General features: G+C 34.9%; 1 protein-coding gene across 3 annotated transcripts in view; it reads left to right on the top strand.

The window, feature by feature from the left end:
• Nucleotides 1–15541, top strand: part of rnf130 (ring finger protein 130) — a 79683-nt gene that overhangs the window by 62509 nt on the left and 1633 nt on the right. The window contains exons 7-10 of one of the 3 annotated variants that reach the window (XM_056471961.1): nucleotides 3983–4079; nucleotides 6123–6327; nucleotides 10053–10146; nucleotides 12731–13630. In XM_056471961.1, the coding sequence (XP_056327936.1) occupies nucleotides 3983–4079; nucleotides 6123–6327; nucleotides 10053–10146; nucleotides 12731–12746 (412 nt within the window). In that variant the 3' untranslated portion in view covers nucleotides 12747–13630. Of the gene's footprint in view, nucleotides 1–3982; nucleotides 4080–6122; nucleotides 6328–7440; nucleotides 7671–10052; nucleotides 10147–12730; nucleotides 13631–15541 lie in introns of those variants that run through there. The other 2 variants (XM_056471963.1, XM_056471962.1) reach the window with 2 other exon arrangements.

Below are 15541 nucleotides of genomic sequence, written 5' to 3'. Positions count from 1 at the left end.
ACCCGAAAAGAAAATGAATAAATGAGGATAAATGTAATGAGCATAAGTGACTACTTTTAAACAACGTACTGACCTCAATCCTATATAAATGGTAGTATATACTGTGTGTATAGAGACAAGTTGGCATCTCAACTTAAGGCTATCTTATCTTAAGGTGAGTATCTCTGCTCTCTTAAGCATAAGCATCTCCAGCCACAATCAATAACTCATAGCACAAGTAATGGCAGCATACTTGACCTAGCCTTGGCCATTCAATTTACGTCCCAGTGCATTAGCTTCGCTGTTTCTCCTGTAACTTTCTTAGGTGCGTGCACTTCACTTTATGGACATGCTCAACTGTTTTGTAGTATGGTGAATAGCAGTGTGTATATAAAGATGCATTTGTTAGGTAACTAAAATAATGCAGTACATAAAAAATAGGTCCACAGCTGGTCTGTCTTAGTTTGATGGCATCCATCTCTTGAGCATCTTTTGTGTTGTAAAGCACCTTCATCATTAATTCATGTGACCCTTGTTTGCATGTTCATCATCCAAGCAAGCAATGTTGGAGTCTGTCAGTGCAGGATCAGTTCAGAAGCATCCGTCCTCTCAGCACCGATAAATCACTGTGTGTCAGAGGCACTTAACATTATTTGACATCCTTGGATAACCTCTCTTAAATGCATTGCTGCTGCTGTATTCTATGAACACTCATGCTAAAGTTGCATGTAGATCTTTTTAAAACACCTTGTATTCCTCTAGGAAAACATGTAATTGTCATATAATTACTGCACACATTTTGGGGGGTTAAAATCTGTAGCATGTGCTCTTGGACCCACTTTTGCTGTTTGTGGTGCTGGGGTGAATGCAGTAACTCTGATTGCTTTTAGGCTTGATCTCATACTGTATATGCTCACACAGTTTATTTAATCAAAAACAATACAAATGAAAGGTAGCTGTTACTTTTCTAATATTCTTATTTGCTGCCTAAGAAATATTAATTATCAATGTTAAAAACTGCTGTTTAAAGGGATAGTTCACTCAAATTGTACGCACCTGAAAGATTTTAGCTTAAACTATGGTACTTGGTGATTCATAAAATGCAAGCCAACATCTACTGGCACTTTGAGAGTAAGCAAAGAAACAAAATAAATCAAACAACATATAAGACAACAAGATAAATACCCATGAATCCTGATTACCTGATTATAAATTGAGGTCTTATAAAATTAAATCAGTTTGTGTAAGAAATTAAACATTATTCATTCTTTTTCCTTCAGCATAGTTGCTTTATTCATTAGTGGGTTGCCACAGCCAAATGAACCACCAACTAATCCAGCATATGCTTTACACAGCAATCCAGTACTGGGAAACATCCATACACACTTGTGCACACATATACACTACGGCCAATTTTAGTTTATTTAGTTCACCTACAATGCATGTCTTTGGACTGTGGGGTAAACTGGAGCACCCGAAGGAAACCCACACGTACACGGGGAGAACATGCAAACTCCACACAAGAACCTTTAATTTCGAGAGGAGCACGTGATATGATCGACTACAGCTGATCCTTATCGCTTATCATTAGCCATCCTACCAGATCATTCCAAAATTACTATAAAGATCCAGCCTGAACTTCATTCCCTATCTTGGAAACCCCCCCCCCCCCCCCTCTATTCTTCCCTGCTTCCTCCTCCCTCCTCCTCAATTCTATGATCGGGCGACACGGCAGCTCAGTGGCTGGCGCTGCTGCCTCGGAGCGAGAGGCCCAATGGTTGAAGTTCTAATTGAGCCAATCAGTACTCTGTGCGCGGAGTTTGCATGTTCTCTCCATGTTCACGTGGGTTTTTCCCGGGTACTCCGGTTTCCTCTCACAGTCTAAAAAACATGTACATAAGCAAATTGTAATAACAGTCACAAACACTTAATGCATACATAGCGAATCAATTACAACCACCATATTAACCAAAGTATAGGTAAAAAACCAACTGGGGGCTCTCGAGAAATACCTGATCTCGTATCCCTCCTAACGCTCATTGACCAGGTGGGAATCTTGGGCTCATTAATCTCCGAGCTCAGGGTTCTCTCCTGAGACAGCATGCCAAACCTGCTATCATTGTCTAGCATTATCTATGTATAAACTCTTGAAACATTATTTATAAAAATAAATTCTACATTTTCATGATTTTTTTAATTTCATAATTTTAAATAATGCAATTTTTACCAATGTTAAATTTGTGACTGATACTTAATATAAATGCCTCAATGTATGTTAGTTTTTCTTCTTCTTCACTGTAAGAAGCAATTAGTTTCTTTATGTGAAAAAAAAATTATAATTATTCACAAAATTATTTACATTTCAGCCCATATTAAGACAATGGTTTACTTACCTTTAGTCAACTAATAGCTTTTACAGCATTCTTCTTTTTAAATTTCAACATTTCTATCTTATAGTTAAATAAAAAAATCAGTCAGAACAAATGTGTTGTGGCCAATAGTCTTTTTGTTTTTAAGGAAATGCTTTAAATGACAATATTTTGATTTGAAATTTGCATGAAATTTTGTTAGAACAAAAGATTTTAATGGGCACCTATGATGAAAATCATCTTTTGTAAGCTGTTTGGACAGAACTGTTTGTACGTATAATGTGTCCACAGTCATATTGGAGTGATATAAACCCAACAAGTCTCTTTTTAAAGTGTCCTGATGTTAAAATATACTGGGACCCAAATCCCAGTGACTTTGAGGCCCACCGCAACGTGACGTAGGAGTGCGGTTTTCTCTACCTACCTAATTGATTGACAGGCATCACATTTCTATAATAACACTACTGTATACACTTGCCCACAGAACATTTTTGCATAGAAACTGGGATTCAATTATTTGTTACAACTCTCTGTGATTTTTATAAGTTTTAAGTTTAAAACATTTTTAAAACAGAGCATGTGTGTGCGTGTGTGTGCGTGCGTGTGCGTGCGTGCGTGTGTACTGCAAACAGCATTTGTGTGAGACTCATCATTGCAGAAAGGCTTGAACAAACTCCACCACAAATGCATAAAATTAACTTACTTTGTATTTTGACTAATCAGCTGTATTTCAGCTACATCTGAGTCTGTTTCTGTCACTGAATTTAAAGCCACAAGCTACAAAAACATGTATTCCGACACCAAACTGAGCAGATTCTGGAGGCTATAATAAATTATCTGAAGGGTATTTTGAGCTGAAACTTTACAGACACATTCTGGAGACACAAAAGGCTTATCTTTCATCTTATAAAGGGGTCAAATAGGTGCCCTTTAATATCTTACTTTTACACTATAAAACGGAAAAGTTCAGGTGGTTTCTTAAGGTTTTCCGAAGCAGTGAATTTATTCTAGAAAGAAAAAAATAGGACTAGCAGATATAAGCTATATGACCAGATATTAATTCTATGCTGCAGCGATTAAAGAATCCCCAGCATCTTTAGATCCACAATGGCTGCCTTGTCTCTAGCCTGAGCCTCAATGGCAGTCTTGTGCAGAGAATCTCCCTCAAGAAGAGGGTTTCCGCTGTCAAGAGCTCTGGGTCTTTCCTGCAGTAAACACAGCTCTGATTGTGCGGCAGCCGGATGTCAGGAGGAGGAGAAGCCACTCAAAAGCTCTCTGTGAAAGCTCATGTTGCTCCTTTTGAAGTCCAGCAGCTTCTTGCTTTTAATCTGTCTCTCTCTCTCCTCTCTCTGGTTATAATATAAATGTGTAATGCGCTTCTACATGTAATGTCCTTCCTGCACCAGTGTTCTTAGAGCACTTTCAAATATTCATCATTGCTGCAAAGAGTTATGGTGATATCCGAGGCTTCATTCCAGGGTCTTGCGTTGTTGTAATATAGAATTCGAGAGATTAGATTTGGATTATTCATGCTGTTGTTGCAATCAAATGCCTTACACTTTAAATATATATGGAGTCAACAGATTATTACAACATGCAGAGGTGGTTTCTAATATTTTTCTCTTTGTTTTCAGGCACGTCTTTCATAAAATGTGTGTGGATCCATGGCTAAATGAGCACTGCACCTGTCCAATGTGTAAACTCAACATCCTTAAAGCGCTGGGGGTTATGGTGAGGACACACACACATACACACATTGGTATTGGGGTTTTACGAGGACTCTCCTTATAGATGTAATGCATTTTTTACAGTAAAGCCACTTATTATTTGGCCTATCCCAACCCTGCTCCTAAATCCAACTCCTACAGGAAACATGTGGCTAATTTTGAATGTGAAAAGACCCTGTTAAAAATGACATTTAAGCATTTTGAATTATAAGGACACAAGACACGTCCTCATAAACCATTTTAATAGAGTACATCTAGGTCATACCTGTATACATGTCATTATACACACATTATATACTTCATTTTTCTTTTTATACCGTTGAGGATATCCCAGGTGTCCCTAAAGGGAGGTTTTGTCATTTACTGTATGCCTACGCTATCTTCTGGGAACAGTTTTCTCCAACTAACTAAGTGCAACTAATGAATGTTCGCAGTTAAATTTAGTACAAAAACAGTCTCATTGATCTCGGAGGGCAACATGTTTTGACATTACAAGACTGTTATTTGATTTGTTGTATTAATGATTTTATCAGGATGTATCCTCTTGAAAAGAACATCAAGTCCTGCAGTTTTCTTCTGAGATTGTACAAAAATACTCAGTCTGTGTTGTTGGTCCTAACATAATAATTTAACAAGTTAGATGTTAGAAAATTTGCAGTGTAATGATATTTTGCATCAGTGTAGAGTATATATGATCCAGTTGCTCCCTCTGGTGGTCACATTGGTAATGCCATGCAATCTTTCCATGCTAAAGCTGTGTGAAAACTTACAAATATACACTTTTGTTATATATTTTGTTTCTGTTTTGTTGTGACTAGACAACCAAACCAAATAACCAAAGTTAACAAGTAACTGTAACTAGAGGATCTGACAACATGCTGATTGCTGATGAGTTAATAATGGAGCTGCAAAGTTGTATTTTAAAACGTTGAAATGTTGCTAATACAACTCAATACAAATGATTAGACCTGACATGATATCTATAATTTGTTGTATGATATGTTGCACCAAAATATATTGCGATTAACAATATTATTGTCATTTTAAGACTCATTATATAATGCCAGAATGACAATGCAACTACACTCTTTCAAAGAACACATAATATTTTATTCTTAAGAATATTTAATAGTCCTTTTAATAATTTAATAATTAGGCAAATTAGGCATTGGAATCAGAATATGAAAACGCATATCCTAAATAAATAGTAATAAATGGTAACCAAACAGTGCAAGGTAAAAAGTAACAGAGGCTGTAATATCTGCTACCAGATCTATTTTTAGTTGTCTTTATTAATCAGGGGTCGCCACAGCGGAATGAACCGCCAACTTATCCAGCATATGTCTTATGCAGCAAATGCCCTTCCAGCTGCAACACAACACTGGGAAACACCAATACACTCTCATATTCACACACATACACTACGGCCAATTTAGCTTATTCGATTCACTTATAGCGCATGTCTTTGAACTGGTGGGGAAACTGGAGCACCCAGAGGAAACCCACATGAACACGGGGAGAACATGCAAACTCCACACAGAAATGTCAACTGACCCATTCGGGGCTCGAACCAGCGACCTTCTTGCTGTGAGGCGATCGTGCTACCCAAGTAAATACTATAGTGTGTTTTACTCATACTGACACTGACATCGCCAATAGAGATACAGATGTTGCTAGATTCTGTTTTTATGTATAGGCGATATATATTGCATCACCAAAAATGATTGAGGTCATGTCCATGTGTTGTGCGATATACTGATTGTTGTGACAGGCCTTCTCATTATGTGCCTCTTATATATTTACTTTAAAAGAACATATTGGTGTTTATTACTCATAATTATTCGTTATGAATTCTTATACTTGGTCTTAAAATCTTTTTGTGGTTAAAGTCAGATGTAAAATTTTGCTGTAATAATATTAACAAATGGTAAATAATAGTCCTTTTGGAGTAAGATATTGATTGGTGTTTGAATTGAAAATGCAACCTAAGTTATTTTAATAAAATGCATATCATTTCAGTTTTACTAACACAATAATGTACTTGCAGCCCAACCTGCCATGTGTGGACAACATGGCGTTCGACATGGACCGGATGTCCCGCAGTCAGACCTCCAGCCAGAGGACGGCACTAGTTGACCTGTCCTCAGAGACCAGCATCAGTCTGGAGCCTCTGCGCCACTCCAGTTCCTCCCAGCTTCCCTCCGACGAAGAGCTCATTCCTCGCTCTGGAGAGATCAACATCGCTGTCACCAGTAAGAGTCCTATTCTGTCTTATCAAAACAGTGTTGGCAGATTGGGTTGATGATTCCCAAAAATTGGAAAAATTGCACACTTTTAAAGCCTGATCAAAACAATCAGGTTCAGGTATCAAAAATTAAGGTTTGTCAGTGACAACATCAACATCTGTCGACTGTGCAGAAGGTGTGTGTTTAATGTCATGATGACTGCTTAGATGAAAGTTTATTTGATTATATGTGTTAACCTACAAAAGTTTTGACTCGTAAGTTTGACTTACAGTAATCAACTGATCAGGAGTAAATCCGCCCAAACTGGCAACATCTGTCTGGACATTCTTAAAGTTGAAGTGTGTAATTTCAGCATCACTGAAGACTTACAGTTTTTTTTTATTTATACATGTATTTATTGTTTTATTTTCTGATCCTCATACACTTATTTTTTACACTAATCTCTAATATAAATATAAAACTATTTACAGTTAAAGACATATTTACTAGCCCTCCTGAATTATTATTTTGTCCCCAATTTCTGTTTAACAGAAAAAAGATTTTTTTTCAACACATTTCTAAATATAATAGTTTTAATAACTCATTTCTAAAGATTTGATCTGATTCCTTTTATCTTTGGCAGGATGACAATGAATAATATTTTACTAGATATTTGTCAAGATATTAGTATTCAGCTTAATTAGTAATTTAAAGGCTTAACTAGGTTAATTAGGAAAGTTAGAGTAATTAGGCAAGTTATTGTATGATGATGGTTTGTTCTGTAGACAATTGAAATAAATATTGCTAAAGGGGCTAATAACATTGACCTTAAAACAGTTTTTAAAAAATTAAAATCTGCTTTTATTGTAACTGAAATAAAACAAATACACTTTCTCCAGAACAAAGAATATTATAGGAAATACTGTGAAAAGATCACTGCTCTGTTAAACATCATTTGGGAAATATTTGACAAAAAAGAAAAAATATTCACAGGAGGGCTAATAATTTTGACTTCAGTTGTTGGTTAAGTGATTTTAATTTTAATCTAATGTGTGACAGATTTATAAAAAGTAACACACTTCCCCTTTAAGTTTGTTCCCGTCGCCTTTATTTCCACCTTCTCCTTCATTTCCTCCCCAGAGGAGTGTGAGCTTTCCTGACTTTAGCACACTGACTGCACTGCTCCACCTGTAGTTCAGGACATCTGTGTGCTGCTGAAGCTGAGCTCAGTGACGTGAGCAGGTGTCTGTGCTCGACCGCAGTGTGTCCTGCCCTTTACTGCAATACATCTTTCGCATTACACTACTCAAGTGACTGCGTCACAATGCAATCTGTGGTGTCTCTTCTCACGCATAAAAGAATTTGCTTAAGTTGTGTAAGTTGTGTTTTTTGAATAATCTGTTTTTTTACTTATGCTTTTTTATGGTTTTGTGTTCTCAATGTTGCATATAAAGATTTTGTTAAGGAGTCGGTAATTAAAATACATGCTATAATGCTCATAATGAAATTTTTAGGCTAGTGGTAGACAATTCTTTCTTTCTTTATTTATTTGTGTATTTGGCAGGGACAGTGTACATTATTAGCATTGCTGCAAATGCACCAGAATTAGCCAGAAGGCTATTTTTCATCGGTTGTTCCTGGACAGATATTAAAATTGTCACCCTAAAAAACAATGCAAAAATTATACAATCAATCAAGCATAATTAAGAAGCAGTAAAATAGACATAGTTAAGTAGATCTTAATAAAAATGTATATGAACAAAATAAACTAAAAACACCAACATTATGTAATAGAGATAAGAGTAGTTAAAATATATTTAAACAAAAAATCATTAAGATGGCAGGCACAAGTGGTAACATGGTAGGTACAAGGTAATACAAGTGATGACGCATTCTGTTCTATAGATGTTTATGCAAAATGTGACCTACAGATCAGTGTAACTCATAACCAGCTGTCCTCTCTGCAGTATAACCAGTCACTTGAATAGTTATTTTGACTTAGTGGGATAGTTCACCCCAAAATGAAAATGTAATGACTATGTAATCTGACTCAAACCTTTATGAAAGCTTTCACACTAAAAGATATTTTGAAAAATGCTGAAAACCTGTAACCATTGACTCCCAGAGTAAAAATAAACAAATAAATATGGAAGCCAATGGTTACAGGTCCCCAGCATTTTTCAAATATCTTTTTTTGTGTTTGAAACAAGAAAAGGGTGAGTAAATGATGGCATGAATTTTCATGTTTGGGTGAATCTTTTTAATGTCTAAAACAAAAGATCCATCCATCCATCCATCCATCCATCCATCCATCCATCCGTAATTCTGCCTTCTGCGTCCGTCCATCCATCCATTCATCCATCCATCCATCCATTCATCCATCCATCCATCTATCCGTAATTCTGCCTACTGCGTCTGTCCGTCCATCCATCCATCCATTATCTATCCATCTATCATCCATCCATCCATGAATTACTACAGTATACCAAGAAAATAAATACAATTTATTTTTATAGTCTTTTTATGCTCTCCAAAACAGATTTCCATGTAAATCTCTGTGTTGTGGATTAGATTTCTTACAGTTCTTATTTTTTTCTTATTAATGAGCATCTCAGATAAATATCCTGTTTTTTTAACAGGAGTGTACAACACCTCACTTCTATTTTTGTCTTTATCTCTCTTCTGTCTGTCCTTGTTGTGGTTGTGAAATAACAGGAATGTCCATTCCTTTACCATGCAAAAAACAATGAGTTCATACTGGTTGATCAATATTTAATAATTTATTTGTATCCAAATTCCAGCCGATTCATTTGGTAACACTATATCCAGCCCTTCAGATCTGTACTTTTCCATTGTATGTTTATTTGATCTTATGTATTTGTTCATTCTCCTCTCACCTGTCATAAGATGAGGTGTAGTTTTTGATGTCAGCATCTGTGTAACCAGACTGTCGTCAAGCTAGTGACTCATCTCTGCTCAAGCTGGCTGTAAATAACGGTCACCCTCTCCCTCGCCTTCTGTCTGAAGTTATTTTAGTGTTCGGGCCGTGCCTGCAATTTTAATCAGCTTACACAGAACAATAACAACAAAACTTGTTGAGTGCAACGAAACTAAACCAAAGAACCCGAAAACCGCATACAAGTAGAATGAATCAACACTCAAGCAACTACACACCCTTGTTGCAGAAACAGATGTAAGGTAATTACCCTTTTGTAAGATAATTTATTATTTACCAAGCATTTGTCCTGGTGCTGTGTCTGTAAAATAATATATTCAGCAATTTTAACCCATCCCGTAGGCTTGTATCATGGTGATTAATTATGTTAAATAACCCCAAGCAGGTGTTGAACAGCTCTGCACTTTATTCATGCTTGTTGTTTGTAGAATCGTAGTACTCCATGTTTAAAAACAAATAAATCAGTAAATCAGTGATGTGTATTTTTTGACAGAATTGTACTGCAAAATTTTGGCTGCTCTACTGCATCTTCCTAACAGATGCCAGAGCCTCACTGCTTTGTAAACGCCAGCACTAAGTGTCATGTGCTGTGAATGTGCTGCGTTTTGTCTTTGTTTTCGCGATCATGGCTTGCCTCTGGTTTCCACGCCTTCTCCACGGATTAGAGAAGTCTTCCTCTTTTCTTCGCACCTCCGCCTATCTCCAGTTTCCGCTTCTCTTGGGCTGTCTGTCGAGATGATTCGGTGGCCCCGCCCTCAACATTAAATGACCCCTCCCCCTTTTACTCTGTTAACAGAAGAGTGGTTTATTGTCGCCAGCTTCGGTGTCCTTTCTGCTCTCACACTTTGTTACATGATCATCAGAGCCACAGCCAGCACCACCAACTATGAGTGAGTATTGGATGTTCTGAAATACATAACATACTTCATTTAGCACTTACTGTTCATTGAGATTTGTCACATCAGTATGGAATCTGGTTTCTTAAATGAAATAAACAAATGGTGCCTTTTCTTGAATTCCCACTGTTGCAAGTCTATCTTACACATGGAATAAAAAAAGGTGCCTTTATGTAACATTTCTTGAATTCTATTGCAAGTCTATCTTTTCTTTTTAGAATTGCAAGTGTATGTTTGCTATCAAATAAAGATTTTGTTAAGGAGTAATTAAAATACATTTTATAAGGTTAATAATGAACGTTTAGGGCTAGTGGTAGACAATTTGTTTTAATGCAAAATGTGACTTACAGACCATTGCAACTTATAATCTATTTGTCCTCTCTGCAGTATAACCTAGTGTCACTTACAGATGAAGTCAGAATGATTAGCCCCCCTAAATTATTTTCCCCCAAATTTCTGTTTAACGGAGAGAAGATTTTTTTTTCAACATATTTCTAAACATAATAGTTTTAGTAACTCATTTCTAATAACTGATTTATTTTATCTTTGCCATGATAACAGTAAATAATATTTGACTAGATATTTTTCAAGACCCTTCTATACAGCTTAAAGTGACATTTAAAGGCTTAACTAGGTTAATTAGGTTAACTAGGCAGGATGACGATGGTTTGTTCTGTAGACAGTTGGAAAAAAAATTGCTTAAAGGAGGTAATAAATTTGACCTTAAAATGGTTTTTAAAACATTAAAAATGGTTTTATTCTAGCCGAAATAAAACAAATAAGACTTTCTCCAGAAGAAAATACTATTATCAGACATACTGTGAAAATTCCCTTGCTCTGTTAAACATAATTTGGGAAATATTTATTAAAAAAAATTATGTAACATAACATATTTTATATAACATAAAATATATATTATAATATTATAAGAAGTGACATCAGAATTGTGAGATACTCATAACTGTTAGGTACAAACTCTCAGGTGTAGAGGGAAAAGTGAGAATTATAAGAAATAAACTCAGACTTTTAGTTTATTGTTTATCAATTATGGAAACAAGCTTCCATACATAGTAAATGCATAGTAAGTGCCATAGTGGCAGCTGTAAACACTATATAATTTTAATCATTGACATTAATTTGTATATATTATCTAACTGTATTAATTTGCCCCATTTTATGTATATTTTAATGTATATAATTCAGCTGTATGTGAATGTACAAAATGTGTTAAACAATGTATAAACAATGTTTTAAAATTATTATTTTCTGGATCATCCTGAAAAAAGTCATCAGTAGAACCAGATAGAATCTGTGCACATTTTTTGCTATTTCTGTGCAGAATTTTGTAAAAAAAAATCTGCAGATTTTGTAAAATAAATCTGCAGATTTATGCGAAATGATTTATGAAATAAATAATAATACTTTTTAAAACTTTTATTTAATGCAAATCCAATAAGATCCACTTCTTTGGTAAACAAAGCAAGTATCTTATATAATATACAGTTGAAGTCAGAATTATTAGCCCCCCTGAATTATTAGCCCCCCTGTTTATTTTTCCCCCAATTTGCCCCAAAAACGGAGAGAAGATTTTTTCAACACATTTCTAAACATAATATTTTTAATAACTCATCTCTAATAACTGATTTATTTTATCTTTGCCATGATGACAGTAAATACTATTTTACTAGATATGTTTCAAGACACTTCTATACAGCTTAAAGTGACATTTAAAGGCTTAACTAGGTTAATTAGGCTAACTAGGCAGGTCCGGGTAATTAGACAAGTTAATGTATAACAATTGATTTGTTCTGTAGACTATCGGAAAAAAATATGTAGCTTAAAGGGGCTAATCATTTTGAGCTTAAAATAGTTTTTAAAAAATTTAAAACTGCTTTTATTCTAGCCAAAATAAAACAAAAAAGACTTTCTCCAGAAGAAAAAATATTATCACACATACTGTGAAATTTTCCTTGCTCTGTTAAACATATTTTGGGAAACATTTAAAAAAGAAAAAAAAATCAAAGGGGGCTAATAATTCTGACTTCAACTGTATCTGCTAAAAGAAAGATAATATTACTTCACAAACTTTATTGTAAATAAATCAAATAAACATTTTCATATTAGTCAATACAATTGTACTGAAATTATATTAAAAAAAAATGAATAAATATAAATTTACACCAGTTAATAAATAGAAACAATGATGGGCCAAAAATCTGCAGAAATCTGTGGATTTTTGCAGATGCAGATTTCATGTGGGCCTAGTCATCAATATAGTGTTTAAATGTTACTTTCTGCACAAGCTTAAAAGTTTGAGACACATTTGTATAATCCTCAGACAAACTGTTTCAGATACTTTGAGAAAAGAGCTGATGATGCAGGGCGTTATGAGAAAATGAATTAGTTTTTTGACCTTGAATTCTTGTAAGCCCATTATAAGGTTTGTCCTATAAACAAAATTAGGAAATTTTAAAATAGCATAATAGTGGCACTTTAAATAAAGATTTTGAATAATGAGATTTCCATGATTTCAGCAGTTCTTGCTAAATATTTGCATGTGTGTGTTTATGTCTTGTAGGCCAATGTTGGAATGAAGATGTTTTCTGGAGCCCCAATTTCTAAAAACAGAAATGCATCCCGGAAAGCTGCTTGCACTTCAAGTTCACTTACACATGTTCTCATTAGTAGTCCTAATAGAGCGAACTTTCACTTCTTCTGTAGATGTAAACATGTTCATAGCTTTTCACTGGATGATTTGCTGATGAACTATATTTCTGTTTTACGCATTTGCAATATTTAACAAGCACTATTTTGTTTTTAGCATAGACTAATATTTTTCCTCTAATGATGTCTTAAATTTGTATACTTTTTATAAAGTCCTTTGTAAACCAAATGTGAAATTTGATATTTTTGTGTTTATTAAAAATATTTTGTGCAAAAGGCTTTGTTGTGCTGAATAGTAGAATATGCTTATAGTTACTAGTGCTAGTTGTACTCCTTTATACAGTTTTAAAACTTCTGAATCTAATGTTTATATTGCAAACCTATTTTATCATATCACGTGTACTGGACATATGATATTGATTTACTGAGGCACATTACAGTGCTTTACTGTAAGTCAAGCCAAGGGGACTAAAAATACTGTATCTTTCTATGAGGACAGATTGTGTTTTGTATCAGCCTACTGTTGGGATAAGGATTGTGTAACTCAAGGTCATTTGACTATTCAGATTCAGTCCATAATCACTTTTTTTCTGCAGAGTTTAGATGGAAACCTAAAAAAAGCATCCAAACGAGCTGTGGGAATACTTGTATAATGTAATATACATTATTAGGCCTTTACCAATTAAATTAACTAGTTTCAAAGTCAGAAAAGTGATTTAACCTGTACACATTATCACTTATTATAATGTAATAAAAGTCATTTGTAAGCAAGTTTACCCTGCTTTTGGGGATTAAAATGTCCAACACATTTCAATTACTTTACATTACATTTTTGTTGTTTTTGATTTTTGTGTATTTATTTACACACAGGTTGCATTTTATTTGCAAATACATAAAGGATCACAGTTTTGTTGATTAAATAATTGTCATTTTTAACTTTATACAAATTTTCTTCAAACCACTTGGTTTTACCCATTTATCAGCACTTTAATAAGTACGGGTCTTAATAAGTGTGTTGTTTAATGTTCATATTTATTTATATTTTGACATAAAGTTTTACTTATTTATCAGCCATATTATCAAGACATATTCATGTTTGTCAAGACATATTATCAATCACCTATTTTAATAAGTACGAAGTGTGTTTAATTTTCATAATCATTCATATTTTGACATACAATTCTGTGACAGTGGAAACATTTCATTTATATTTTGACATTTTATTTTTAGAAACATTATTTGAAACAGTAAAAAACTTATTATCTGCGTCCCTCAACCTAACTTCCACTTTAAATTATGCATAAAACTATGCTCTTTTTCCAACAAAGAGCTTCATTTTCAATCTTAATAATATGCAAATGGTATCTCTTGAGTGATGATTCGTCGCTTAAAGCATGGGTGGGTGGAAAGTTATCAAGAACCATCTGCTGACCATACGGGTCAAACAAGGGTCACATAAAATAACTGCTGGAGATTCTCTTTCATCTTATCACCGTAACATTTGGTTGTTTTTCTGAAGATGTGGGAACTGAAGACCTTCACATTCATTTACATTTCAAGTGAAACTTAGTTTAGAAATTTAGCAGGAAGATAAACGAAAACTGTAGGCCTATAAAATGTTGGAGCTGAGGATGTTTGGGATTCATTCTAAATCTGCTGAATCTCAAGGGCTGTCTGCTTTCTCACTGCTATATGCTGTGCTAAAACCATTTCTTATTCAAAATAACTTCATCATATTTTTCGTACAAAATGCCAAACATGACGATTGTATTTAATATGCTGTCTATATATATATATATATATATATATATATATATATAAATATATTATATATAGAAATATATGAGCCGATGCAAGCTATTTATTGATACATAATTCAATGTATCTGATTATACACATCTATTTTGACAGCCTACAGTTTATACAGCTTATAAATAAAGACTTACAGTAATCTATGTGTATACAAAGATAATAAAGATTCTTCAGCAGTTATTTGGCTCATAATAATTGGGACCAATTAAATGTTGTGTAGAACCTATAACACAGGGGTCTCAAACTCGATTCCTGGAGGGCCGCAGCTCTGCACAGTTTTGCTCCAACCCTATGCAAACACAGCTGATCCAACTAATCAAGGTGTTCAAGACTACTAGAGACCCTTTAGCGGGTTTGAGTTGGAAGTGTTTGGAGCTAAAATCTGCAGAGCTGTGGCCCTCCAGGAGTTTGAGACCACTGCTATAACATGTAATGGTGCTCCATTGGTTCTTTGTGGTGATTAAGGTGCTACAGTATGTAGCACTAAACTCTATTTAAAAAAAAAAAACAACAACAACGGCGCTAAATAGCACTTAAAGTGGTTCCCCTTTGATTGCAAGCCAAAGAACCACTTTTCGCCCCATTCACACGGGGCGTCAGCTTTAACGCTTCCCATTCACTTTGAGTGGGTGACGTCAGGCATTGCCGAACTGCATTGTGGATCCGTCGGCACCACTTCAGAGACGTTGCTCGCTGCAAAAGTTGGGACTTGCTCAACTTTTCAAGCGCCGACGGAAGCGTCAGCCAATCTAATCGCTTTATGCAAATACACCAGCTCAGACAGTGGCCTATTGCTGACTAATTTCATTGGCTGACGCTGCTATGATGATTGCGTCAGCCCCAACTTTATACACGCCCTCTGTAAAACATTGACGCTGAAACCCCGTGTGAATGGGGCGTTAGTGAGTCATAC

Source organism: Danio aesculapii, chromosome 14, assembly GCF_903798145.1.
Source record: "Danio aesculapii chromosome 14, fDanAes4.1, whole genome shotgun sequence".
Lineage (NCBI taxonomy): Eukaryota > Metazoa > Chordata > Actinopteri > Cypriniformes > Danionidae > Danio > Danio aesculapii.
The sequence above is the reverse complement of the archived record's forward strand: the minus strand, read 5'-3'. Positions and strand labels throughout refer to the sequence as shown.